General features: G+C 36.7%; 1 protein-coding gene across 17 annotated transcripts in view; it reads left to right on the top strand.

The window, feature by feature from the left end:
* TRDN (triadin) overlaps positions 1 to 25,588 on the top strand; it is a 246,932-nt gene that overhangs the window by 166,130 nt on the left and 55,214 nt on the right. For 12 of the 17 annotated variants that reach the window (XM_082757682.1, XM_082757677.1, XM_082757685.1 and 9 more), the window contains 7 exons: positions 381 to 428; positions 3,781 to 3,804; positions 6,480 to 6,530; positions 7,040 to 7,090; positions 12,524 to 12,574; positions 14,180 to 14,230; positions 14,801 to 14,839. In XM_082757682.1, the coding sequence (XP_082613808.1) occupies positions 381 to 428; positions 3,781 to 3,804; positions 6,480 to 6,530; positions 7,040 to 7,090; positions 12,524 to 12,574; positions 14,180 to 14,230; positions 14,801 to 14,839 (315 nt within the window). The remainder of the gene's footprint in view (positions 1 to 380; positions 429 to 3,780; positions 3,805 to 6,479; positions 6,531 to 7,039; positions 7,091 to 12,523; positions 12,575 to 14,179; positions 14,231 to 14,800; positions 14,840 to 25,588) is intronic. The other 5 variants (XM_082757675.1, XM_082757673.1, XM_082757686.1 and 2 more) reach the window with 3 other exon arrangements.

The raw sequence follows: 25,588 nt of genomic DNA, 5'->3' as shown, positions 1-25,588 counted from the left end.
CCTCAGCTATGTGATATGCACTGCAGTTTAGCCTCTGTTCCTCCTGAGATCAAGAAAAAAAGATGTTCCTTTTCCTTTTCCTTTTCCTTTTCCTTTTCCTTTTCCTTTTCCTTTTCCTTTTCCTTTTCCTTTTCCTTTTCCTTTTCCTTTTCCTTTTCCTTTTCCTTTTCCTTTCTTTTTCAAAGAAATTCCTGTTTGATTTTTTTTTTTTAAGATAGGTCAAAAATGCTTGTATGTATGTGGTCTTGTATCAGAAAAAAAAGCAATCTCATGGTTCAAAATCTTTGAGATCATTTGCTTTAAATTAATCTGTAAGTATTTAAGAAAAGCAACACTTCTGACCAGAAATGCCACTTAAAGATAAGAATCTTTTCTTGCAGCGGTACCTGAAAAGAAGGAAGAAAAAGCAATGAAGGCAGAAGAGCAAGGTAAAATGAAAACAAAGAATGTTAACATTATCTCTCTTCAAAAGACAACAACACAGAAACAAAAACCTCAGATTCAGACAGCTAGATGACAGCAACATTTAAACTCTTTGCTCTGGCTGTTATTTGCAACAGCTCTGCTCTGTTTATCAGAGCAAGAGGGAGTTTCCACCAGGAACCTGGCTTTGTCCCACTTCCAGAAAACCACCACCCCTACAAAAGCTGAAAGTGAGCAAGCCACTCGATTCATCTTAAAAGTCCTGCACTGGGACTTTCATATTCCACAGGTCCTGTGAGAGGCTTCCTACCCCAGCAGCCTAGGCAGGGGTAGGGCCTTAACTCCTCAGTCTTGGAGACAGACTTGCAATGAGATATTGCACAGACAACCTGCAGTCAGAAGAGCTGCCTTTCTTATCCCAAATGAAATATTAGCCCTATGAAGAGCCTTGAAGATCCACTGCAGCTTGAGAAAACTCAAAAGGATTTTGAGAGCAGAATTTATAGATGTTTGTAGCAAAAGAGTTAGGATTTTTAATGTGTGAGGTATGAACAGGAAGGTCTAGAAGTAGGAACACCAGAAGAAGGGATACAAGAACTACATGTGTTGATGTCACATTCTTCAGCAAGCCACAAAGCATACATACAATTTAAAGTTAGTCAGAGCAGAAAAAAACAAGGGTCAGTCTACATTCAGGCTAAAACAAAACTCAAGCCATGACCACAAAGATGATGGTGAGAATATTAAATATATATATATATATTTAATATTTTAAATTTTTTAATATTTTTATATTTGTATATATATATCGTTTTAAAATTTTCTTTATATATATAGCTTTGGAGACTTAAAAAAAAAATAATAATCTAGATAAAGAAACAAAGGACAGTGAATAAAATTCCACACATCAAATAGCATGGAAAGGGAAAAGATCATAATCATTATCCACTCTTGAAGTGTACAAGAAGACACAAAGAACAGCAATACATGGCTGCCAAACTAGGAAAAACACAGTATGTTGGGCACATGGTGGCTGGCAGTGCTTGTTCCCTGTGACACTGCAAGATCTTCTGAATAGATTAACTGGATACACACATCTCACTGCCTAACTGCTGGACAGAATGCTTGGACACATTCTACTTGGGATTGAGGATGTGCAAATGCGAATGAGCTTGCAAGTGAGGGAAATTCTCTTTTCCCCTCCTATCAGGTCTCCTATCGTGACCTTCTCCATTACATACATTTATACCTATTATTATTTTACCTTTCAGCATTATATCCTGTAAACTAGCTTCTCACACACTTGTTAATATATAAATAAATAATCTCTTTATTTTAAGGTAGTATGGCAAGGAGCAAAGTAGTAAAACATTAGCATAAAGACCTAAAGCTTGTCAGCACTGGCTCCCTTTATACAATATATACCCACTTCTTTTCTGTTGTATTACTAGCTGCCTACCAAGGTGATTTATTTATTTACTCATGCTCATATTACCAATTAGAGCCCTGATGATGAATTTGGTATTTTCAGTCTTTTCATAATGGAGTTTTTCCAAATTTGCAAGTAACCTTCAGAATAAAGTATAAGGAATAATTACAAGTGTAGTTTTGGTCAGCTGAGCTGTTATTCCTCTCTTTTCTTTAGTTTCTCAGCTTCAGCTTTACTCAGCATTACTCAAGACAGAATAGGCACCCTGCAGCAGCTGTCAGCTGCTTGTTAGTTGTCATGGAAAATGTTATAATTAGGTAGGCCTTGGCCTAGATTTCATTCATTGTTAGTCTGGGTATTTCCACACTATTTTCCATTGCTGTACAAGTGCTCCCCAGCCACCTGCACTATTTGACCTCCTCATACATCAGTGAGGTGGTGTTTGCTGTAAGATTTGTCTCTTCTACAACGTGCCACCATTACATGGGATGTTATTTGCAAAATATTTTAACTGTGCCATAAAGAGCACAGATGGGGCAGTACAAACTAAAGTTTCACATGGATGGCAACAAGCTGGGAGTTTCAGGATCCCAGCTGATTTTGATCCCCAAGTTGATCAAACAGGGGACAACATATTTCTCCTAAGAACAGGCAGCAGCAGCAGCTCTGTCTCCCCATGTCCACAACCATCTACTTTCTCCAAGTCAAAGCTCCTCCTCTACAGCTCCTTCCAAATGCTGGCAGCAACTCAGGTCCTCTACTGCACATAAATGAACATGAATATTTTAATTAAGTAATTGTGACTGCTTCTCATTTCTGTGCCCTGTATGTGCTGCCAACACGCTGGACTTTCAAAGACAAATAAGCAAAAACACATTTTCAGAAAGTTTTTTTTGAATATTATCACACATCTCTATTTCTGATGGAAAAAAAGAGAAAGAAAAAAAAGTGATGGGAACAGCTCTGGGTTATGTTTTGACTTAAGAGAAAACTGTACTGAATTCACTGATCCCAAGTATCTGGAAAATCTGAGTAAAAGTGAGGACTCTTCCTTAACAGCACAGTATGAATTCATGAAGAAATGTTTTTTAAACTATTTTTTGGATTGATAAATGAAAATGCTTGTTCTTCTATGTTTTGTACAACTTTTTCTACATGTCAACAAGTAGAGGGAGTCTGATCTGATCAAAATTAGAATTTGTGATTTAAGAAAAAACGAAGAATATGGAGACTTGCAGTAAAATCTGGTGTGTCAGCAGTTCTATTTGTTTAGCAATTAGGGTGTAGTTTCATTGTTTCAAACCTCAACAATGGTTTTAGTTGTTTAACATGCTGTTGTAGCTTTCACCTCAAATCCCTATTGACTAGAAGGTTGTAGCAACATTCCAGTTCACTGATCTCTCATTAGTAGTAAAAAGAAAGCAAGAAGTCAGAGAACTGCCAGAAGTGTCTGAGAAAAGACAGTGCTTTATCTCTTTACTGTATTTATTTGACAAATGACATGAGCAAATGTCAGGATGTTGTCAGGGAGTTAGTGCTTGTTATTAAGGCAAATGTGAATACGTAAAAGAAATGATGAAACAGCAAATATATTGTCACGTAATATCCAATATTATTAAGAAAGAAGTTAGCTAGAATCATTTAAAGACGGTTATAAGAAATTGACATTTTTATGTTTGGTTGCATGTCTGCAAGGTACTAGGTGAAAAACATGAACATTTTTCACATTAACTATCAAGTAACAATGGAGTGGAAATAATTTTCAAGCTGTATTTAAGCAGTGAGGGACAACATTTCTTTAAACATATTTTCAATATCTGTTTGTATTAAAAAGTCTTTCCCTGTGTGAACATGTATTACAATATTTATTTATTTATTTATTTATTTTCTCTTTTTACGTCTGCTTCCCTTCTCTTTTCTTTCCTCAGATAAACCAAAGATGAAACAAGCAAGTAAGATAAATATTTAGATACTTCTTCCTAACTCGTTAAATCAATGTCAGATCTAAAGATGGGAAAAAAAAAAAAAAAAAAAAAAGTATTAAAATTCCTGCTGCTACTGGACATTGTAGATTATAGTTGATTAAACAGACTAGAACAATGGGTATGTGGAGAAATGCTAGTCTATTTAATCCAAAGAAGCTTTGTCCCATTACTGTATATTCTTCCTTGTCAAAAGGAAGACACTTGTGCCATGCAAGCATGGTAAATTTATTTACAAAGTTTATTTATTATTACATTTATTATATATATACAAAGTCTATTTATTATTCACACACAGTTCTTCTCTATAAATCTGTTAGGCTCACTACAGGTCTCAGTTATGTTGTCTGATCTCAATATAAGCTTAACACTGAAAATCAATACAGAGCAAGTAGGAAAAGGCTCTTCTATTGGATTTGTGCTGCAGGTTGTTATTTTAGCAAGTTTTGCCAGACTATCTAATAGACCTCAGCAAGTTCAGTCCTACAACACAGCTAGTGTTTATTTATTATTTAAGTTAATATTTACAGGTCATCCCTGGACCACTCTTCAAATTCTTCTGCATCATCTGTGTCACCATCCTAAAAGCAATTTTTTTCTCCTGGAGATGACAAAAGTCTCCAAAGCACCCTTGTTTGGGGACCACTTGGGACTTTAAGTTTTGTCAGTATTGACTTAAACTTGCAGTTAAGAATTGATTAATGTTCTTCCTTTTTTTTTTTTTTTAATAAAAATGTATTATTGAAATAACATTTTTTTTACAACAGTTTAGATAACTATATTCTTAATTTTGCACAAAAACTGTAAGTTATTATAGACAGGCTCTTGAACATGATGGATTTATATTGTGCATTACATTTTTGTTTGTTTGTTTGTTTACAAACATATATGCTTTTTTCAAAGCATAATAGTGTACTATTTTTCTATGTTACTTGGTTTAAACACAAATTCTTTTTTTCATATCATAAATGAGAGGTCTGCATCTTCCACACTCCCTTTTTTGTAGCGAGCATTGTACAGAGCATGGAATTCTTCTCAGAAATTTTCAGTAATTCATGAGCACAGAAGGACATATCTTTCAGCCTTCTCGCTGATTTTTTTTTTTTTTTCTGTTAGCACTGACCACTGTCATTAACTAATTATTTAAATATTAGTGTTACTTCAGTTTTCATTAGGACTATTAGAAATACATAGCTCCTCCCTATATGTTTCATGGATATTTGCAATGAATTGTTTGTTTTCTCACTTTGAAAATTAGTGACTGAATAATAAAATCCTGAGCACAAAACCTGAAGGTAGAAGCAGGAGAGCAGAGGCAGCTTCTGAAGCAGATGTCTGGGATATGGTGAGGATGGAAAAAGACAGCTTTCAGTGTCAACAGTAAATGCAGTTTTTTCACCTGATGGTTACTTCTGATATAAATACAATTTTATCATGTCTGAATTCCTTCAATGTAGGTTCCTTGTAAACTTATTTTTTCTTAGACAGAGTCCAATAATAAATCATGAACAAGAAGCTTTATTGATAATGATGTTAAATTGCCATTGGACACATTCCATGTTTCCATAACAAAAGTGACTTTGTAAATTGTGTGTGATTCCCGGAAGTAAATAATTATTACTGTGGATAGCCACTGTAGCTCTGGAAGTTTCAGATCTATCTGCTAAACACAATACAACTTCGTACTCACTCAGAGTCTTGAGCTTGTATCCCATGTGCAGAAACCAAGGGGATCTTGTAACAGATCTTTAAGCATTTCTGTCACTGAATTGCTTCTGAGTTTCCCAATAGAAAGATTCTTTTTTTCTTCATATCTGCTGAAGAACATTGTATTTCTTTTCCGGGAAATGCCAGTTAATTACTGCTTCTCAGATAATATATATAACCACTGTAACCAGTAGTCTGTACTTAATATTCAGAATTCAAAGTCCAAATCTGTTCTTTCTATTTTTGGACAGCCTAATCTGTTGTCTTTTGGAGAAGGGTGAGGGAATCTTTGGTTTAATTAGCCCAGAACCACAGTCTCATGTTTCGTCTGAAATAATATTCTTGCTTTCTGTCTGGACCAGATTATTTCTTATGCCTTTTTAAAGGGACTATCCCTCATCATCCAGTGTCTATTAAGGATGTGGCTTAGCCATCTCCACTACTTGTCAGTAGGCAGATTAAAAATAACTCTTTGTCCTCGTATTTGTCACTATTGTGTTGCCCTCAAATTAACATGCATTTAATCCTTGTAAAAGAATATTTTCAATAGAGAGATCCTTGGACTTGCTTAGCAAGAATGAACAATCCCAGATGAGGGAAGTACCTATTGCCACATCTAATAAATCAAAACTGGCAAAAAGTGGGGTTTTGTTTTGTACTTTCTGGTTAAGAAAGTTAAAGTATCCTTATCATATATTAAGATGAAGCTTTTAAATTTATAGACTTCATAGTTAAGTCAATAAAACACATTTTGTGACCTACAGTCATTCAAAACCAAAATGGGTGAATTTTGTACAACTTCACTGCTTTTCACTGTTTATTCTGATTTACAGATGTAGTCTCTCACATGATCTAGATGCTTCATTCTCTTAAGATTAAATCTCATTTTTTCATTGCTTCTAACTGTCACTTTGTCGGTGTGAATACTTATTTTACAGATCCTGGAAAAGACAAAGAATTGAAATCTCCAGCTGCTACAAAAGATAAAGGTAAAACTGAAGGACAAAACTGTATAACACCCAAAGATATATTTGCATCAAGAAAAAAATCTTGCAATTCATTGGGCTTTTGTTCATAATATATAGCTTAGTTAGCAAATTATTAGTGTGATACTAGTTCAGTAAATTTGTGGTAAAACTTTGTTAGCATTATAAGAATTGCAAACAGTTCTTTAAACAGCTAATAGGAAATATTTGTAAAAGCCCACTGAAGTCCAAACTCAGAATTTAGGAACACTATGAACATTTGCTGTTAAATGCTGCAAAGTGAAATGAGTTTTGAGTGATCTTTGTTCTTTCATCACAATTAAGAAATTTTCATAATTTCACTTTGTTAGCATGCACAATGTGCAGACAGTGTTTTGTACTACACATCTGGTTGGTATCATGGCTCATTGAGAAACTAACAGTTTTTCAATCAATTGTTAACCCAGGGGTATTAGATGTTAACCTTTTATCACTCTAGCTTGAAGACTCATAATTTATTATTTTTTTTACAGAACACACTAAAGAAAAGGAAGGAAAGAATCCTGCAGCTTTAAAAGATAAAGGTAAGGATACACAAAAGAATGTAATACTTGTTTTAAAACAAATAGACACACAAAGAAGAATGAAGATATTAACTTAAAAATCATTAGAGATCTTGCCCATTAGAAATCTTACCAAACAATATTTAATTGGCTAAAAATGTATATACGTTTTATAATAAAAACAAACAAACAAAGACATAAATAGAATATTGAAAATCAATTAATATTCAAAAGTCTCAAAAGTAATTAAATAAATATCACAAAACCACTCTGAGTTATAGTTAAGATGTTTCTTAAGATCTTTTTCTTTTCTGAATGATATGAATAACAGGAACCAGTTAGTGAAGTTTGCATTGAATGCTTGCATAAATCTGTGGATGCTGTAAGAACAAATCCATGAGTAGATTTATTTATCCATGATTGGATAACAGGCTTTCTGGGCTCTGTGAAAACTCATAGCTTCATCCAGTCAGCCACCTGAGATATGTGAGTTTGTCTGAATCTTCCTTCATCTTCCTTTATATTTTTATTTTATTTTATTTTTTTTAATTTGGTCAGAGTAAGTAGATTGTTAGTTCTGGTGAATTTATTTACATGCATTATTTTGTTGGGTGCTTTTTATTAATTTTATCACTTCCCTCCTTTCCAGAGATAGGTGGATTTCAAAGGAAAAGTGATTTATGTTCTGAGATGATCTTTAGGTTCTTCATGATAAAAAGAGCTACTGTATAGATAGGCATATTAATGTTTATTTTAAATTTAAGTCATTGCATACTATTTCTAACACAGAACTAAATGAAGAGTCTAGTTCAAGCACCACAGAAAAGATGAAAAATAAATTTTAGTGCATATGCATTCTATTTCTAATGTACACTGGCCAAATTTACATGAGCTTGGTTATATGGGCCAGAATTGTGTATCAAAACCCTCCTGGAGTCCTGTGGGTGTCTCCACAGGCTGCCCATTGCTGTTATTTGCTGATGTGATTGTGCTGGAAAATTCAAATGGATACTTGTGACCTGCATGGAGCAAAAAGGCTCAGCATTTTGAGAAGAGTCCCAAAACACTTCCTTCATAGCAAAAGTTTCTTTGGAATCGATGGAAATGAGTTTGCCAGCCCTGAATGAGCTTCTCTAGCTCATTCTTCACTGACTGCTTCTTTGGCAGTACTTTTAGCAATTCAGTCAAGGTGTGAGTGACTTCAATCACTATTTGAACAGGTCCTTCTAATACAACAGAGGAGTCTAGACCTTCTTCAATTGGTCTTCATAAAGGGGCAGTCATTAAACACAGGTTGTATTATATCAGATTTCTACATTTTAGGACAGTAAGACAAAAATCTATGTAAGAATTCCAACATATTACCAGACTGAGCTTCATACCACTTTCTTTACATCATATAATACAGTCATATATGTCCCAATGCAATACTGCTGCTGACAGCAAGGCCTTGGCCTACTACTTACTGCTGAGTACAGCCGTATACAGCCTGCAGGCTTCTGAGTGGCTGCAGCAATGCTGACGTCCAGTCCAGTGAAGCCTGAACCCTCAGGTCCTGAGAGTGCCTACTGATGCAGCCATCACTGTTTCCTATAATAGGCATGAAACTTTCAGTCTTTGTGTCTAAAAATGTGGGTGTTGATTAGCTACCTGACTAGCTCAGTTCAAAATATGTTGGCAGCCAAGACCCTATAGGAAGAACTTACATAGCTGTACAGAAAGGGAGAAAAAAAAAAAAAAAAAAAAAAAAGTGCCTTTCTAAACTATGTGCTTTTCCTACTGCGTTTTGGATTACTCAGCATATATTTAGTACTATTAACCACTCATCTTACACCCCATGTTCACCCAGTCTATAATTTATAGAGTAATCAAAGCCATATCTGTCACTTATGTCATACTTCTACCTGTCTGTCCTCTCTTCAGGTCTCCTCAGTGGCCTCTACAGAGGCTGACCAGCTTATTGGGGCCTTCTTTTCACTGTTACTGGCAAATATAAGGACTTTAAGATTGTACGCACATCCTAATAATGTATCTTGGGAGTTTGTTACTATTCCTGTATGGCCAAATAAAGGAACATTTTTAAATAAACTCTTAAAAACTTGTGATGATTAATGTTTGCCTGGTACCTTTTGCAGTACAAGAGGCATACCCCATACCCTTCTTTGAAGGATGACATAAGTATTAATGAATAAGGATGATACCCAAACCAAAAACCTTACCATAAAGCAGGCTATTTTTCTTAAAGTGATGTAGAGTGTTTGTATTTAAAGAAGAGAGAGGAAAAATAAATCCCTGAATTTGGAGATCTCTCTAGGATACTCTACAGTTCACAACCTCACAGTGTTACCCTATCTATTTTATGAGGTCAATAAATTATCTTGAATCTTAAAGTCTAGTTTTATTGACAGTAAGAAAGGAGAACACTAAAAGAATATATTTCCCTTGTCTTGTGATAAAAGAGTACTTGTGATAAAAAGGTACTCAGGAGTACTTTTGAATTTATAACTAGCTTTTCAGCTGAAGTAAAGAAGACCACTTAGAATAATTAATATAAAAGTTTATTTGCTGTTGACATGAGTATATCTAAATAATGTGAGGCCAAGAAAACCCTAAGCTATAATTTACCATTCTTTTTTGTTTGTTTGTTTGTTAGATATCTTGCCCAGCTAATCAGAGTAGAAGCTCCTTCATCTAGAGTCTCTAAGAGTAGCACTAAAAGCTTATGATATATCGTACATAACTCCTCACTGAATTTTTGTAAGAAATCCACTAGAAATGCACTATATTGAATTATTAAGGTAACAGTATTTGTGCTCTCCATGTACTGTAATTTCACTCATGCTCTGTGTTGCATGATATGTTTTCCAAACAAATGCTCCTTTTTTTTTCCCTCATGTTTGCTTTTGCTAAGCTTTAGGATATCTTTGCATCTTTTCTTGTGTAAGTTGTATGTGGATAATAAGTCTTTATTTTTATGCACAGAGCAGTAGGGGAAATAAGTCAATAGTGTGTATTTCTTTCTTGCCATATACATAATAACACATTGTCACTGAAGAAACAAATGTGCTGATTTGCTTTTGCCAAAGCAATTCATTTGCTTCTTTTAAAGTAAAAATATAGTGAAATAACATCTTGCCCATAGCACTTTTTTATCTTAACTTATAACATATACAACGCATATTTCTCTTTAACCATTTAAAGTTTTTTTTGTGGGACTTGCCTATCTAGAAATGAAATCCCCCACAGATCTTAAGCAGAAAGCACTGAAACACAATATTGGTTCAGTTAATATTTCCCCCTGTTTACATCAATATATTTGTTGCTGTTGCTTGCATGAAAACCAGAACTTTATCCTGTAGTTTGCATACTGCTCCTGCATCTTCTGATATGATTTTCCTAGTTTCCCAGCTTCACCTCTAAAGTAGCATGCATGGAGAAAGCAGCAGGGTGAGTGTTGGCTTTAAGGTATCTTTGTTTTTCCCTTTCTGGGACCAGCAATGAAGTGGTCTAAAAGCAGATGTTTGAGCAACCTTTAGGGAGTCCCTGTTTAAACCCCTGAAGATGAAGTCCTGCTCCCTGGAAGGGAAGCAGGACCACTGATCTCAGTAGCCTTGTCTCATAGGTTGGGGAATCTGATGCACTGTGGAAAGTGTCCTGCACTGATGGCTGCATCCAAAAGTTGTAAGACTCTAAAGTGCCAAACCTGTTTTAGGCGCTACAATTGTAGGAAAGCTCAGGTAGATGGACTACATGCATGACAACAAGACAAAAAAAAAAAAAAAGTATTTGGTGCCACCAAAGCCACCAGGCCAAAGGCAATGGTTTATGCCTGTGGCCGTAATAGTGACTGCTGATGTTTGAGATTGCAGGTGTTTACACAAGGTAAAATGGTCAAGCCGGGAAACTGTTGCCTCAAGGCTCCCTTATACGGCTGAGGTCACTGGGCCTGTTCAGCCTGGAGAAGAGGAGGCTGAGGGGAGACCTCATCACAGTCTACAACTTCCTCATAAGGGGATGTCGAGAGGCAGGAGACCTTTTCTCCATTAACATCAGTGACAGGACCCGCGGGAATGGGGTTAAGCTGAGGCAGGGGAAATTTAGGCTTGACATCAGGAGGGGGTTCTTCACAGAGAGGGTGGTTGCACACTGGAACAGGCTCCCCAGGGAAGTGGTCACTGCACCGAGCCTGTCTGAATTTAAGAAGAGATTGGACTGTTTACTTAGTCACATGGTCTGAACTTTTGGGTAGACCTGTGCGGTGTCAAGAGTTGGACTTGATGATCCTTAAGGGTCCCTTCCAACTCAGGATATTCTATGATTCTATGATTCTATGATTATATAGCTCCTTCAACAAATTTCGAAGTCTTCATGCTGAAGGGTTTTTTTTTCAGTCCCCTGAAGGAGACCACCTGCTGCTGTGAAGACCAAATTCCTAATTTAAGTACTTATCACTGAATGGTGTTATTTCTCCAAAGGCTTCTGCTACACTGGAAGTCAACATTTTCTGTAACAACTCACACTTAAAACCAGATGGATAAGTGGGATCACATCCTGATACCATGGCAGCCAGGAAGATGATGATTTTTAAACTTATTTTGGGAAGGATCTTCTTTTAGCTTTATCTGTTTTCAAAGAAAATTTGGTTTGCTTTCATTTGGAACAAATGGCATGAGGTTTTTTGTTTGGTTCGTTTTGTTGTTGTTGTTGTTTTCCTAGATCCTTGGGTGTTATATCCTGTCAGATGTAGTGTGATTGGGTCTACTCAGCATCCCAAAGGCTCTAATGTTCTTTCCCACTTTGAAAAAAAAAAAATCCTTCTAATATTCTCTAATACATAAACAGAATTCAAGAGGCAGAATTCAAAATAAAATAATAAATAAAATAAATAAATAAATAAATAAAATAAAATAAATAAAAGAAGAAGAAAAAATATATATAATATAATATAATATAATATAATATAATATAATATAATATAATATAATATAATATAATATAATATAATATAATAGGTTTATGCATCATAATCTATGTTTTTTTCTGTACTTGCTGATCTTAAAAGCATGTTTCCTAGAGGACTGAAGCACAATATTAGGCCCATCAGAGAATACAGATAAAACTTTTGTCTTCATGAAGTGTTGGATAAGGCCCTAAGAATTTCTAATCCTGTGGCACTACTTGCATTTGCCTTTATTCCTTCCTGGTTTCTCTCTTCTGTGAGGTCTCCACAGAAAGTGTGATACATATTCTTTATATTGTAATTTCTAGTAATAACTATTGCACCTTAAAAAATATAGGGTGGTCACCAGATGTAAGGAAAATAAAGGTCGAACCCATTTATGTTCACAATTATAGTCTTAATTTTTAAATACTTATAACTTTTTTTTTTTTCTTTTAACTGTAGAAATCCAGTCCTATCTTCTAAATCTCAAAAAATTAATTACTTCCCTACAGAGTCTCTGAAAGGAAAAAATCCCAAGAATCCAGAGGGGTCAAAGGATAAAGGTAAGTGAAGTTAAGAATTTCAGAGCTGAATATTGGAATGGCTATTTAATGCTCGAAAAAGGTCTTAAGTAGTAAGGATATGCAAAGATAGAACACTAAACCCATTCAGGTTCATGTTTGACTTGCTTTATCCTTGTTACTGTGTTTGACATTTGTGCTGTATAAACTCCCAATCATAGTAACTACCTGGGATTCTTTTAAATTGACAGATTTGAATTTGCTTCCTGGGGAATTTATTGGCAACCTTACTTATTAGCAAAACTGACACCTACATCTCTAATCTTTCCAGATGCAGGAGGTTGGCTTGCTAGCTGTGTACACAGAGTTCACAGATTGTTTGACACTGTTTGACACTGTTTGACAGTGTCTGTTTGGAGAAAACCCTAACTGTTGCATCGTGACATATAATGCATATATATCACATATATGTCATATAATATTATATATATATATATATAATATGGTGAACACTAAAACAAACAGTTCTAGAATTCGTGGGCACTGTCTACTTCCTGGAGAGTACATAAACAGCTCAATCATTTCAAGGAAGCAGCAAAATCTAGCAGAGGTACAGATCATGTCAAAGATCCATTTTCTTGGAAGTTGGAGGTATTCCATACAGTTAATGTCTGGCAAATTATGTAGTATTGAATAGAGATACACAAAATAATGCACATCTGGGAAGAATTTAGTATTCCTTCTGAATTCTTCAGTGTAACAAAGTCAAGGCACCATGTGGAGATTAAAGAATTCTCCTCTCTGTCATGCTTGTCAGTCCCTGCATCTCATCTGGACACCATAAAAATATAGTTTTTTCTTTATTTAGCCAACTACTGGATTTTCTTTTGTCCTTGAGATTCCCTTGTCACATGCAGGAAAATGAGAATGAGAATTTCAATGTTTTTCTCATCTCCTTTAATCCTTTGGCATATGCTGCAGAAAAGAACTAAAACTACAGTTAAGTTCTTGGACAATGCATTGTGATATATGTGACTGTACATTCTGAGGACACGCACTGCTCTTATTTTATACCCAGCTTGCCTGTGATTGTAAAAGGCTATATATATGCAGGAAGTAAAATCTTGTTCACAAACAGTACCCATATGGCTTCTTTTATATTAAAAGAATAACAGAGTTCTGAATGAGTAACTGGTCCTTTTGTCATTCCTGAATAAAGAAATCTCCCACTTAGGTTTATCAGCAACCTCTGGCATTCAAGTCCAGCATTCCTAATATTTTAATTATATCAGTGTAGATTGAATTTTTATTTGAGTTCAGCAAAAGAAAAATCCATTGATGCCAACTGCTCTACAGAATTTCTTGACACTTTGTTTCATTCCCTACTTGAAAGACAGACAAATAGCTTCCTCCAAATGCAAAGAAACTAATGACATATTGAAGGCTTATTATTTTACATATCCAAGTCTACAAGCATGAATGAATGACCTTGTTGTTTTGTCCTGTTCTTTATTTCCATGCTGTTAAATCCATTTAATTATCTCATCTTTTTTACTTTCTACATATCAAATTGCCTGACTTGCTTTCTTTTCAAGTGTCATCTTATTTCTCTAACCTGACTTGTGATACTTAAATGTTTCTTTCTAGAGACTGGTAAAAGAAAAGATGTGAGGCCTTCAGCAGTCTTAAAGGAAAAGGGTAACTTATTATCATTATATGGCTAGGAAATAACCAGTTGTGTTCTTGAAGGAGTCTGTTGGTATTAATACATTTTGCAGTTTCAGTATATTTTGAATTACAGGTTTTTGGTGAAAAGGAACTAAACCTATCTCCCTCACATTTAGTAAATCAAAATGAGCAGTGTCTTACACAAATCAGAGATAAAATAATACTATTTACTATTCTGTTCTTTAACTGTTGTCTGACATGCATAGCCAATATTGTGACAGGAATGCTGGTCTATTCTGAGTAAATTATCAAAAGAGATGTTACTAAATTCATAATAGACTTCACAGGAATGTTTCACAGGAATGTTTTGAAAGGCAGTCTTTGCCACTAATTCTGTGGGAATTATTTTTGGTTTGCTTTCAAATCTTAATTTGAGTCTTTTATTGAAGTAAATAAGTTCTAATTCCTAACACCTGTCTCTGTCACACTTTTTGCTTGATGAGGTGTTGTGCATGTTTGTTATAGTATAGATGGGCATAGTGTATATTCCTAATACTAACTTTCTCCTTGCATTTTTGTGTTTGATATCTTTTTCAAAAGGAAAAGAAATGAAGGTTTCAACTACAACTAAGGAGAAAGGTAACAATCACAAATGGAGCTGGGCCTTAGCATAAGACATATTTGACAAAATTTTTGACAAAATTGTGCAAATATTCCCAAATGAAATCTTATGTTGTTTTTTTTTGTTTGTTTGTTTGTTTGCTTGTTTGTTTGTTTTTGGTTTGGTTTGGTTTGGTTGTTTGTTTGTTTTTCACATATCTATGTCATTCTAAAATGATTCTAAAATGGCATGATTTGCTACTGTGATTTTTTTTTTTTACTAGTGTGATAAATGACAGATACATTCAAGGCTATATAAGTCCTAACAGCAGTACTGTTAGGCCCCCTATATGGGCTTGTTTTCCTCTTTCTTACTTTTTTCTTAGTTTTTCCTTATTCTTTTTATTTATTTATTTCACAGAATCACAGAATCACAGAATTTCCTAGGTTGGAAGAGACCTCAAGGTCATCGAGTCCAACCTCCAACCTAACGCTAACAGCCCTCCACTAAACCATATCCCTAAGCTCTACATCTAAACGTCTTTTGAAGACTTCCAGGGATGGTGACTCCACCACTTCCCTGGGCAGCCTGTTCCAGTGCCTCACAACCCTTTCAGTGAAGAAGTTCTTCCTAACATCTAACCTAAAACTCCCCTGGCTCAACTTAAACCCATTCCCCCTCGTCCTGTCACCAGGCACGTGGAAGAACAGGCCAACCCCCACCTCACTACAGCCTCCCTTGAGGTACCTAAAAAGAGCGATAAGGTCACCCCTGAGCCTCCTCTTCTCCAGGCTGAACAAGCCCAGATCCCTCAGCCGCTCCTCGTAGGACTTGTTCTCCAGGCCCCTCACCAGCTTCGTCGCCCTTCTCTGCACCCGCTCAAGCACCTCGATGTCCTTCTTGTAGCGAGGGGCCCAAAACTGAACACAGTACTCGAGGTGCGGCCTCACCAGAGCTGAGTACAGGGGGACGATCACCTCCCTAGCCCTGCTGGTCACGCTGTTCCTAATACAAGCCAGGATGCCGTTGGCCTTCTTGGCCACCTGAGCACACTCCTGGCTCATATTCAGCCGACTGTCAACCATCACTCCCAGGTCCTTCTCTGCCTGGCAGCTTTCCAACCATTCCTCTCCCAGTCTGTAGCTCTGCTTGGGGTTATTGCACCCCAGGTGCAGGACCCGGCACTTGGCCTTGTTAAACTTCATGCAGTTGACCTCAGCCCATCGGTGCAGCCTATCCAGATCCTCCTGCAAAGCTTTCCTACCCTCAAGCAGATCGACACACGCACCTAACTTGGTGTCATCTGCGAACTTATTATTTATAATGTGCTAACTAATAACAGTCAATTGAACCACAGGAATAGAATTCAGTCTTAAAAATCAGTCATTTGGTTTTGAAAGCTACTTCAGTTAATTTAATAATATTATTTCCTATCTTTAGATTTTACCTAACGATCACTAGAAATATAATGAGGCAATATTTTCTCTGAAAAAAGTTATGAAAGTTATGAAATATATCACTTGCAAGTACAGCTATTTCATATTGTGCACGTAGGTTATATAGAGCAGCACAGCAGAAATCAGCTATTATTTTGCACAGTATTATCATTCTAAAGCAACATAAAGTCTTAAGTGCTACAAAAGTGCTTAAATATTCTGGAATTCTTTGAAGTGCAGAAAGTGGATGAACCTAGATTGTCAGTCCAAGGTCAAATTAAAATAAGGATGTATTATTTTACCATTTATTTTAGCTTATTATACTCAACAGTGAGTACCAAAGCGTGTTTTTATTTGGTGTATTATTGTTTTAATACAGCTTGGCTTTTATATTTTGAGCTTCAGGAAAGCAAGGCCTGTAGGCTTCCTACTGTGTTCTTGCAAACATATCTGGGAAATATAGGTAGGTTAATAAAGAGTCAAACTTTGATTACACCCTAAAGTGTTTGAATACTGAGCTTCTTATTGAGTTTCTCATCTAATTTTTGTCTTCGGCTCTCCAAAAGTATTTCCAGTTTAAAGACTGGATAAGTGATAAGAAAAGTAAAATATTATTTATTAAAAAAGATCTAGTAGTATAAAGAAGTAATGCATATCTGTAAGAGTTTTACAGCTGTGCTGCTAACAAATTAGCTTCAGTGAAGTGCCAAACACCCACCCAACTGTACAAAAAAAAAAAAAAAAAAGTATTCAGAAAGGACCTAATTAACTCAGTTTGATCAGCCATTGAAACAACTGGTGAGTAACAGCTCCTCTGAAGTTCCAAAACTGAGTTTTTTCAAGAAAGAGAATGTTTATTCAAACATCATTGAACTTCACTGACTGCATTTGAAGTGGTTTATGTTCAGTATCTTTGACAATGAAACTCATTACCAATAATCGATTAACTCCATTACCTTTTTTTTTTTTTTTAATATAATTCCTCTTCACATAGTAGTTCGTAGGACACATAGTAAATTTTCTTACTGTACAAAGTAGTAGTACATAGGAGTAACATTTCCAGTGAACTTGCATCAAACAGAATTTTTCCATGTGGGTTAACATTTTTTATTTATTTATTTTTATTTTTATTAGAGACTGAAACACTGTAAAGGACATATAAAGAAAAAAAAAACCCTCACATGGTAGTGTCATCTTAGAGTCTTATAGTTTACTACATGTCAAGGCACAATAGCCAAGATATGAATGTTTAATGCAGAACACGCTGATTTTATTTCCACTGCAGAGTAGTCTCACATTAGAGACACCCGGTGTTATTCTGATAAAGAACAATGGTTTAGATGAAGTCTGAAATAGAAGTCCTATTATATATATATATATTTAATAACAGCAGAATATTTATATGAGCAAAGCCAGTTCAGTTCAATGTGGATTAAAAGTGTTGATTCTACGCAGACTTTGCCAGCTTCTCAAGTGAGATGAGCGCTACAGGCTTTAGTTTTCTCTGTCAGCTAGCATGAGTCCTTGCATGTGGGTGTGCTTGATGCCTTGCACAGCTCACTGAGATTAACTGATATCTCACAGCAGTCTGAATTCCTCTTTGACTGTAACTGGCTCAGTAAGAACTTAACATATTTGAATTAGATGTTGCCATCAGGACAACATCAGGACAACTGCCTTCTTTTTAAGTCTTGTATGTCAGGTCTGTAAAGTGGCTGATCTGAGCAGGAGTGCAGACCCTTCAATCGCTCAGAGCAAGAGTTCCACAGAAAAATGTAACCAGAATGGGAAGAACTCAGGTTGTATACATGTGTATAGTGAAGCAACCTTATTGTCTATAATAGAATTCTGTCATTTTCCAGTCACCAAAATTCATGACACAGCAAATCTTATACACACTCAGTTTGAAGAGTGTTCAGCTCAGTGGCTCCAGGTTCTTAAAAGCTACTTCTGTCTTTTCTGTTACGTGACAGGTCTTCACAAGCCATTTCTTAGCTTCTGAGGTTCACGAGTGCAGCACTTCCAGAAGCAAATACAACCAACTCAGTGACACTGAATATATATGACAATATATTGACATTTTGTCAGAAGAGTGTAACCCCAAAGCACAAAGTGGCTTTAAGCATCCATGTGGGATGCTGTGCCTCATTAAGCCTCTCTTTCTTAACAATGATAAGTGACATGTCACATAGATCAGAGAGACAGTTTGAGGAAAGCCTTTGCAGGGAAAAATGCTCCAGAAAACATGTGTCCATTGCACTGTAAAGAAGTTCAAACAAATCACCTCTATGAGAACCAGTAGGTTTTTTAGACATCTGAGAGTACACAGGAAGCACTTCAATGTACATCTCAGTTTAAACTCACCAACCAAAACACACCTTGAGAAGCAACAATGGTTGCATAAGACTTCCCACTTACAGCGAGCTGTTAAACCCAGTGCAAACTGCATTAGCAGCAGTGGCCACAGCATCACCCTCTTTGTTAAGATAAATACATTACTGAAATGTGAAACCTGAATTCACACAAACTGAAGATAGAATTAGAGTAGAAAATCCTGAATAATAGAAAACCTAAATGTAAGGTAGATGTAAGGTGTACAAAAATTGAAATAACAGCCTGCTCAAGTGGTCCATCCATTACAGAACCTCATTGTTGAGCATTGTTGATTAGAAATTCTTAAGAAAACATCAGGCACTAAGATAAAAATAGACTTATAAATACCAAGGCTGAGACATGCTCAGAGGTTGAAAATCTGTATTGTGAGTCAGCACTTTTCTAGAGAAAAAAAAAAAAAAAAAAAAAAAAAAACTTCAATAGACATTATAAAAGAGAAAAAGAACATCAATATAATGGCATTATATAAATATATTTCATTTTGTAAAAAGAAGGAGCTAAAATTTTAATTCCAAATCCTGTTCATATAAATTAAAAATGAGTCAGGTTTTATTAAAAACTATTAATATAACTTTCTCACTGTGGTTTGATACTTCTTGTTTGTTTATAGGCAAATATTCAAACTGAAAAAGAAGTAGAATGTGCAGAAATATACTTTTTGTGTATATATATATAGTATAGTAGTCAAAACAGCTTCATAAATGAAAATATGCCTACTGATACTTGGGGTATTTCCTGGAGATAGAGACTATGACACACTGGAACATCCAGTTCTCCATAACAATACTCTTAAAAGTCCTCAGTGTATATGTATAACTTTTTATTAGTACATGATTATGTAAGAAAACACAATTCTTGTTGCGTAACACTATTAATTACACATAACATTTGAAATAAAAAAAATGAGGATTATGTCTGCCCAGAACTGTATACTTCTCAACAGGTTACAGAGTCAGGATCCTTCTGCCCATCTCTGGGCCCAGAAGCATTGTATTCTTTTCTGCACTGATCCAGAGAAATACTGCCCCTCTCCAAAAATGCTTTTTACTCTGGGTGCTCCCTCTGAAAGGTGAGAAAAGAGGCAAGAGATTTGCACCCTCTCATGCTGCAGGAAGACAAGATCCCTGGGTAGCTCTCCCCCACTCCTTGCCCTTTTACTATGCTTCTGAAGGGAGATTTGTGCGTGTCTTTGGAAATGTGCTTGATCCTAAAAGGTATCAAGTGTCAGACAGGCATGGAGGAAGACAAGCTCCTGCTGGTAGTTGGTATTTTTCCTTTTGTTAGCTGTCAGTGAGAGGTGGGACCAGTTTCCACATAGAGACCAAAGGGACTCTCTTAGGAATGTAATCATTTTACTGCTTCTACCCAGTGACTCTACAGGGGCGGGAGGGAGGAAGAGTGCTGATAGTCCATAAAAATACTCTGAATCACTCACCAGGGAGGTTTTGCCTTTTGAGCAATATTTTCTACATGTTAAACAAACTCTATGTTTCCCCCCAAGATGAAACCAGTGTTAACCAGAGAACATATAAGCTCTAAAGCTGAAGAGCTGAAGAATTCTCATGGGTAGCTGGGTAGCCCAGGCTTTTCCCAATGACAAAATTGCACCACCAAGACTTTTATCACTGCCATGCAGTTTCTCTGTGCTCAAAATGAGTCCTGAGATGGGGCTTACCCCCTGCTATTGCCTGTGCCCCTCCCTGCCTGGGGCACAAGCACTGCCACAAATGCTCATGAGACCACTAAATGCTCTGTAGACTGCTACAGCTGTCCACTGTGAGCCCCAAAGCAACAAGATCCAAGTGATCCAAAACCAAAAATGTCCATGAGATTTGTTCATTTTACATTGATTTGCCAGCTCCCTGGAATAAGAACAATTCTGGGAGAAAAATGGTCCATGCTGAAGCAGAACTTGCGTACTTGTATTGCTTTCAATCTAGACAATGTGCTTGTGTGTTGTCATTAAGGCATTGCAGATAATGAAGAAAAAAATACTGTTAACTTATTTTGGAGGTTATTTAATGAATGAAATTTTTCTTGTTAGGTCTCACAGCAAGGCTTTGCAAATCAGGATAAAAGGGATAGTCAGGTTACACAGGAGACTTCAAACACAACATATTCCTTGCCCACTAATAATAAAATGTATGAAGATAAATTAAATAAGTTATTTCACCAAACCTGTTCATAAAAATCCTAGACCAGAGGAGGAAAAGGGTAGGAAAGGTGTTATCATTCTAAACACAGATGCTCCAGACAATTTAAAGGCTAAATTGTCCTTTTTGTCACTCACTGTACTGGTTCTTTTAACTGCAGTTTCTTAACATGAATAAAATTTCTTTTGACATGAATAAAAGCAATTCTGAACTCAGAAAGACAGTCAGAGAGAAAGAATATCTGTTAGGAAGACCTGAGAGAGAAAGATCACTTTATATGGTTCTTAAATATTTTAAAACAGTACTTTCTTCTCAAGCTATGACCAGATGGACAATTTATGGTGACATGGGCAAAGACAATATCAACTACTTAATGCAAGCTGCATTCACTAGTTCATTCAGAAGCTGCCTACATGAGGGTCTTTTCACTTCAGCATAACAGCATGCAATGAACAGTTATTGCAGAGTAACAGACACGGGGAACGAATCTGCATTTTATCTTGTCTTACTGTCTATGCTGTCTCACATGTCTATAACCAAAAAAAAGTAAGAATTTAGTCAGAACTTCTGTCAGTTTCAGATAAATCAAGTACTGTCTCAAGGCGGATCAAGATAAATAAGATATTTTGAAGTACTCTAGGGTTATTCAGAAATATAAAAATCTGTTAGAAAATGGTGAAATAATAATTAAAGTTAGAACAAAAATAAATATCAGGAAAATCATGTCACAGATTCTACAGCATGGTTTTTGCAAAGTGAATGATGTCTTAGCAATAAGTCTTTCAAACACCCTAATAAAGTAATAAACATGGCCTTTATGAGGTGGTTTAAATAAGCTTTCCAGTATAGGAATTATTTCAGAAACTTAATAGTTGCTGCCTAACCAAGGCATTACTGAAAAAAAAAAAATCAGTATCTGATTAAGAAACAGAAAACAATTGTTTCATTTTCATCTTACAGCCCAGTTGTAAAATAATTGCATATGCCTCGACACGTTATATTACTTAACAGGAAAAGATAGAAATAATAAAGCAGTGAAATTCAGATGGCATTAGCTAAAGAGTTCATGATCAAAAGGGGCTGTGATACAATGAATTTAGCAGGTGATGGGGGGGGGGGAAATAGTGTCACTAATAGTATGTAATATAGACTAGAAGGAAAACAATAAAGAAGAGTATGTCTCCAGATTAACTATGTATTTTGGTTTATTGTGGCACGCTTCGTTGGGTTAGAAACTGGCTGGATAGCCGGGCCCAAGGAGTCGTGGTAAATGCAGTCAAGTCCAGTTGGAGGCCAGTCACTAGTGGCGTTCCCCAGGGCTCGGTGCTGGGGCCGGTCCCCTTTAATATCTTCATCAATGATCTGGACGAGGGCATTGAGTGCACCCTCAGTAAGTTTGCAGATGACACCAAGCTATGCGCGTGTGTCAATCTGCTTGAGGGTAGGAAGGCTCTGCAGGACGATCTGGATAGGCTGCACCGATGGGCTGAGGTCAACTGCATGAAGTTCAACAAGGCCAAGTGCCGGGTCCTGCACCTGGGGTGCAATAACCCCAAGCAGAGCTACAGGCTGGGAGATGAGTGGTTGGAGAGCTGCCAGGCAGAGAAGGACCTGGGAGTGATGGTTGATAGTCGGCTGAATATGAGCCAGGAGTGTGCTCAGGTGGCCAAGATGGCCAACAGCATCCTGGCTTGTATAAGACACAGTGTGACCAGCAGGGCTAGGGAGGTGATCGTCCCCCTGTACTCGGTTCTGGTGAGGCCGCACCTCGAGTACTGTGTTCAGTTTTGGGCCCCTCGCTACAAGAAGGACATCGAGGTGCTTGAGCAGGTCCAGAGAAGGGCGACAAAGCTGGTGTGGGGCCTGGAGAACAAGTCCTACGAGGAGCGGCTGAGGGATCTGGGCTTGTTCAGCCTGGAGAAGAGGAGGCTCAGGGGCAACCTTGTCACTCCCTACAGGTACCTCAAGGGAGGCTGTAGTGAGGTGGGGGTTGGTCTGTTCTCCCACGTGCCTGGTGACAGGACGAGGGGGAATGGGCTTAAGTTGCACCAGGGGAGTTTTAGGCTGGATGTTAGGAAGAACTTCTTCACTGAAAGGGTTGTGAGGCACTGGAACAGGCTGCCCAGGAAAGTGGTGGAGTCACCATCCCTGGAAGTCTTTAAAAGACATTTAGATGTAGAGCTTAGTGATATGGTTTAGTGGGGACTGTTAGCGTTAGGTCAGAGGTTGGACTCGATGATCTTGAGGTCTCTTCCAACCTAGAAATTCTGTGATTCTGTTTAACCCAGCTGGCAGCTCAGAACCATACAGCCGTTTGTTCACACACCACTCCTCACCTCCAGTGGGATGGGGGAAGAGAATCATGGAGGAAAAAAAAAAGTAAACACTTGTGGATTGAGAAAAAAAAAAAAAAAAAAAAAAAAAAAAAAAAACAGTTTATTAGGACAGAAAAGGAAGAGAAATAATAATAATAATGATAATAATAATGTGTACAAAACAAGTGATGCTACTGGTGCCCAACCCATCCCTGATCAGTGGTCCCTGCCCCCCATCCCAGCCAGCCAGCCACCCTGTATTAAATGTTCAGCATGATGCCACATGGTGTGGGACATCCCTTTGGCCAGTTCGGGTCATCTGTGCTGGTTCTGTCCCCTCTCAGCTTCTTGTGCATCCCCAGCCTCCTCACTGGCAGGGTGGTTAGTATGATAAACTGAAAAGTCCTTAATTTAGTGTAAGCAATGCTCTGCAACAATTAAATCAGTGTTTTATCAACATTATTCTCATCCAAAACACAGCACCATACCAGTTACTCTGAGGAAAATTAATTTTATCCTAGCCAAAACCAGCACACTTTTAATTCTGGAAAAGACCCTAAGTTTTACCACAGACAAATCAATGAAGAACATTCCTCCATATGCAGAGGAATTAGGAAATTTAGTTATAAAGCGTAAAAGATGCATCTTGTCTGGAGTGTCATATGCACAACTCTGACATGATAATGTGACACTCGAGTGAGCTAAGAAAAAGTAACAAAAGTCTCATAGAAAGACAAATAGGGAAGATTCAGAGTACCTTCAAGATTAATTAGTATGATCATGATAAGAAGACTGTAAATCACAAATCTAAGTCAAGGGCTCTTCAAAAACACCTCAGAGTAACTAGATATTTATATGGAAATGTAGTTTTCATAGCTTAGTTTTTCATAATTAATTATTGTAAATTTAGAAAGGAAGTTAAATTTAATGCCTCAGGATGGAAACCAATTTCTTTCAATAGAAACTTACAGGAGAATTTATGGAAGAAATCACTTATTTGACAGTATTCAGGCTAAATATCTGTTCCTGTCTACTGCTGGGTTATCAAGGTACAAGGACCAGACTACTGTTTAGTAGGAAATCGTGTTTTCAAGATTCAAAAAGTGTTTCTCTTTGCTGAACAGCTCAGAAAAAAAGCCCCTCTGAATCATCAGTGTCTGTGAGATTAGATTGCTGGTGATTCGGATTCACATTTCTCATGCAAGTTAAATGCAATACATCCATCCTGAATATGAAATGATTTTCATTTCTGAGGTATCTGTTATTATGAACTCATGATCCCTGAAAATGAGATGTTTACCCCTGATAAAAATATTTTTCTGTATGATATCTATATTAACTGGAAATGTGTGATTCAAATTGAATAGGTTTGAGAAAGCGACTAACTGGATTCACTGTGAATTAAGGTTGCTATTATCCTATTTTAACAGGATTTAACATAAATTCCAAATTCAAGGACTAAGTTATAAGTCTTATCAGTACAGCAATATAAATAAATAAATAGCTTAAGAATTTGTTCTTTCTCCAAACAATTAAAACAAAAAAAAGAATAAGAATACAGTCAAGAGAATCTCTGATATCTGAGCATCACATTCTCTAGTTCATCATTCTACTTTATTTCATGTCCTTCCCTGCCCAGCTATAATATATTACTCACATTCATTCTCAAAAGGTAATTGGTCTTTTTGTCAGCTGTAAAACAAATTCCTTGGCTATTTTTTTTCCCCTGCATTTCAGATGCAAACACATTGCTCAGCTTCCAAAAGAGCAAATGTAAATTGTGGTGTTTGTGCTCTTTTATATTTATTCCTTGTCATTTTAAGTTTGAATGACAGGATTTGATAAGAGCAATGCTAGTAATGCTAGTTAGAACAAGGTCTCTTTCATCTCTTAAGATTTGTTGAGTATTTACAGTACCTGACATCAGAAAAGTCATGGACAAGGTAAAAATTCAAGCAGATGTCACAACAGGATGCAATGACATAATAATTGTTCATTCTGTGTAGAAGAGAAATTAGCTAGTCAAAAGTACAGTGGCAGGCACAGATGGACTTTGCTCACCCTGTGCTCACCTCAGAACCAGAAGCGTGGTGAGCCACATCACGTAAATTAGCAGGATTGAAGTCATGAGAAGACCAGAATTGCACTGCACATTGATTTGTAAAATCTACCCAGACTCATGACATTGGGGGTTTCTGCATGTTTCCCTCCAACATGCTTCAAGTGGCCTTAAGTATGCCTTCTGAACGTCACTGAGGTTTCTATAGCAGCTTCTGGGGAGAAAATACTAAATCCTCTGATCGCAGCTTTGATATGCATGTGATTACAAAGACAAAATCCTGGAAACCTTGTGCCTGTTTTTACTAATTTTAGACATGAAACCTTTTTTTGTGCCACTGCTGGAAACATTCTTGAGATAGCAAAAATTAATTTTATCCTCAAAGAAGACTAAGAGGGAGAGACCTAGAAAAAATCTTTTAAATCTAACT

This window comes from Aythya marila (genome assembly GCF_965140915.1).
Source record: "Aythya marila genome assembly, chromosome: 3".
Classification (NCBI taxonomy): Eukaryota; Metazoa; Chordata; class Aves; order Anseriformes; family Anatidae; genus Aythya; species Aythya marila.
The sequence above is the reverse complement of the archived record's forward strand: the minus strand, read 5'-3'. Positions and strand labels throughout refer to the sequence as shown.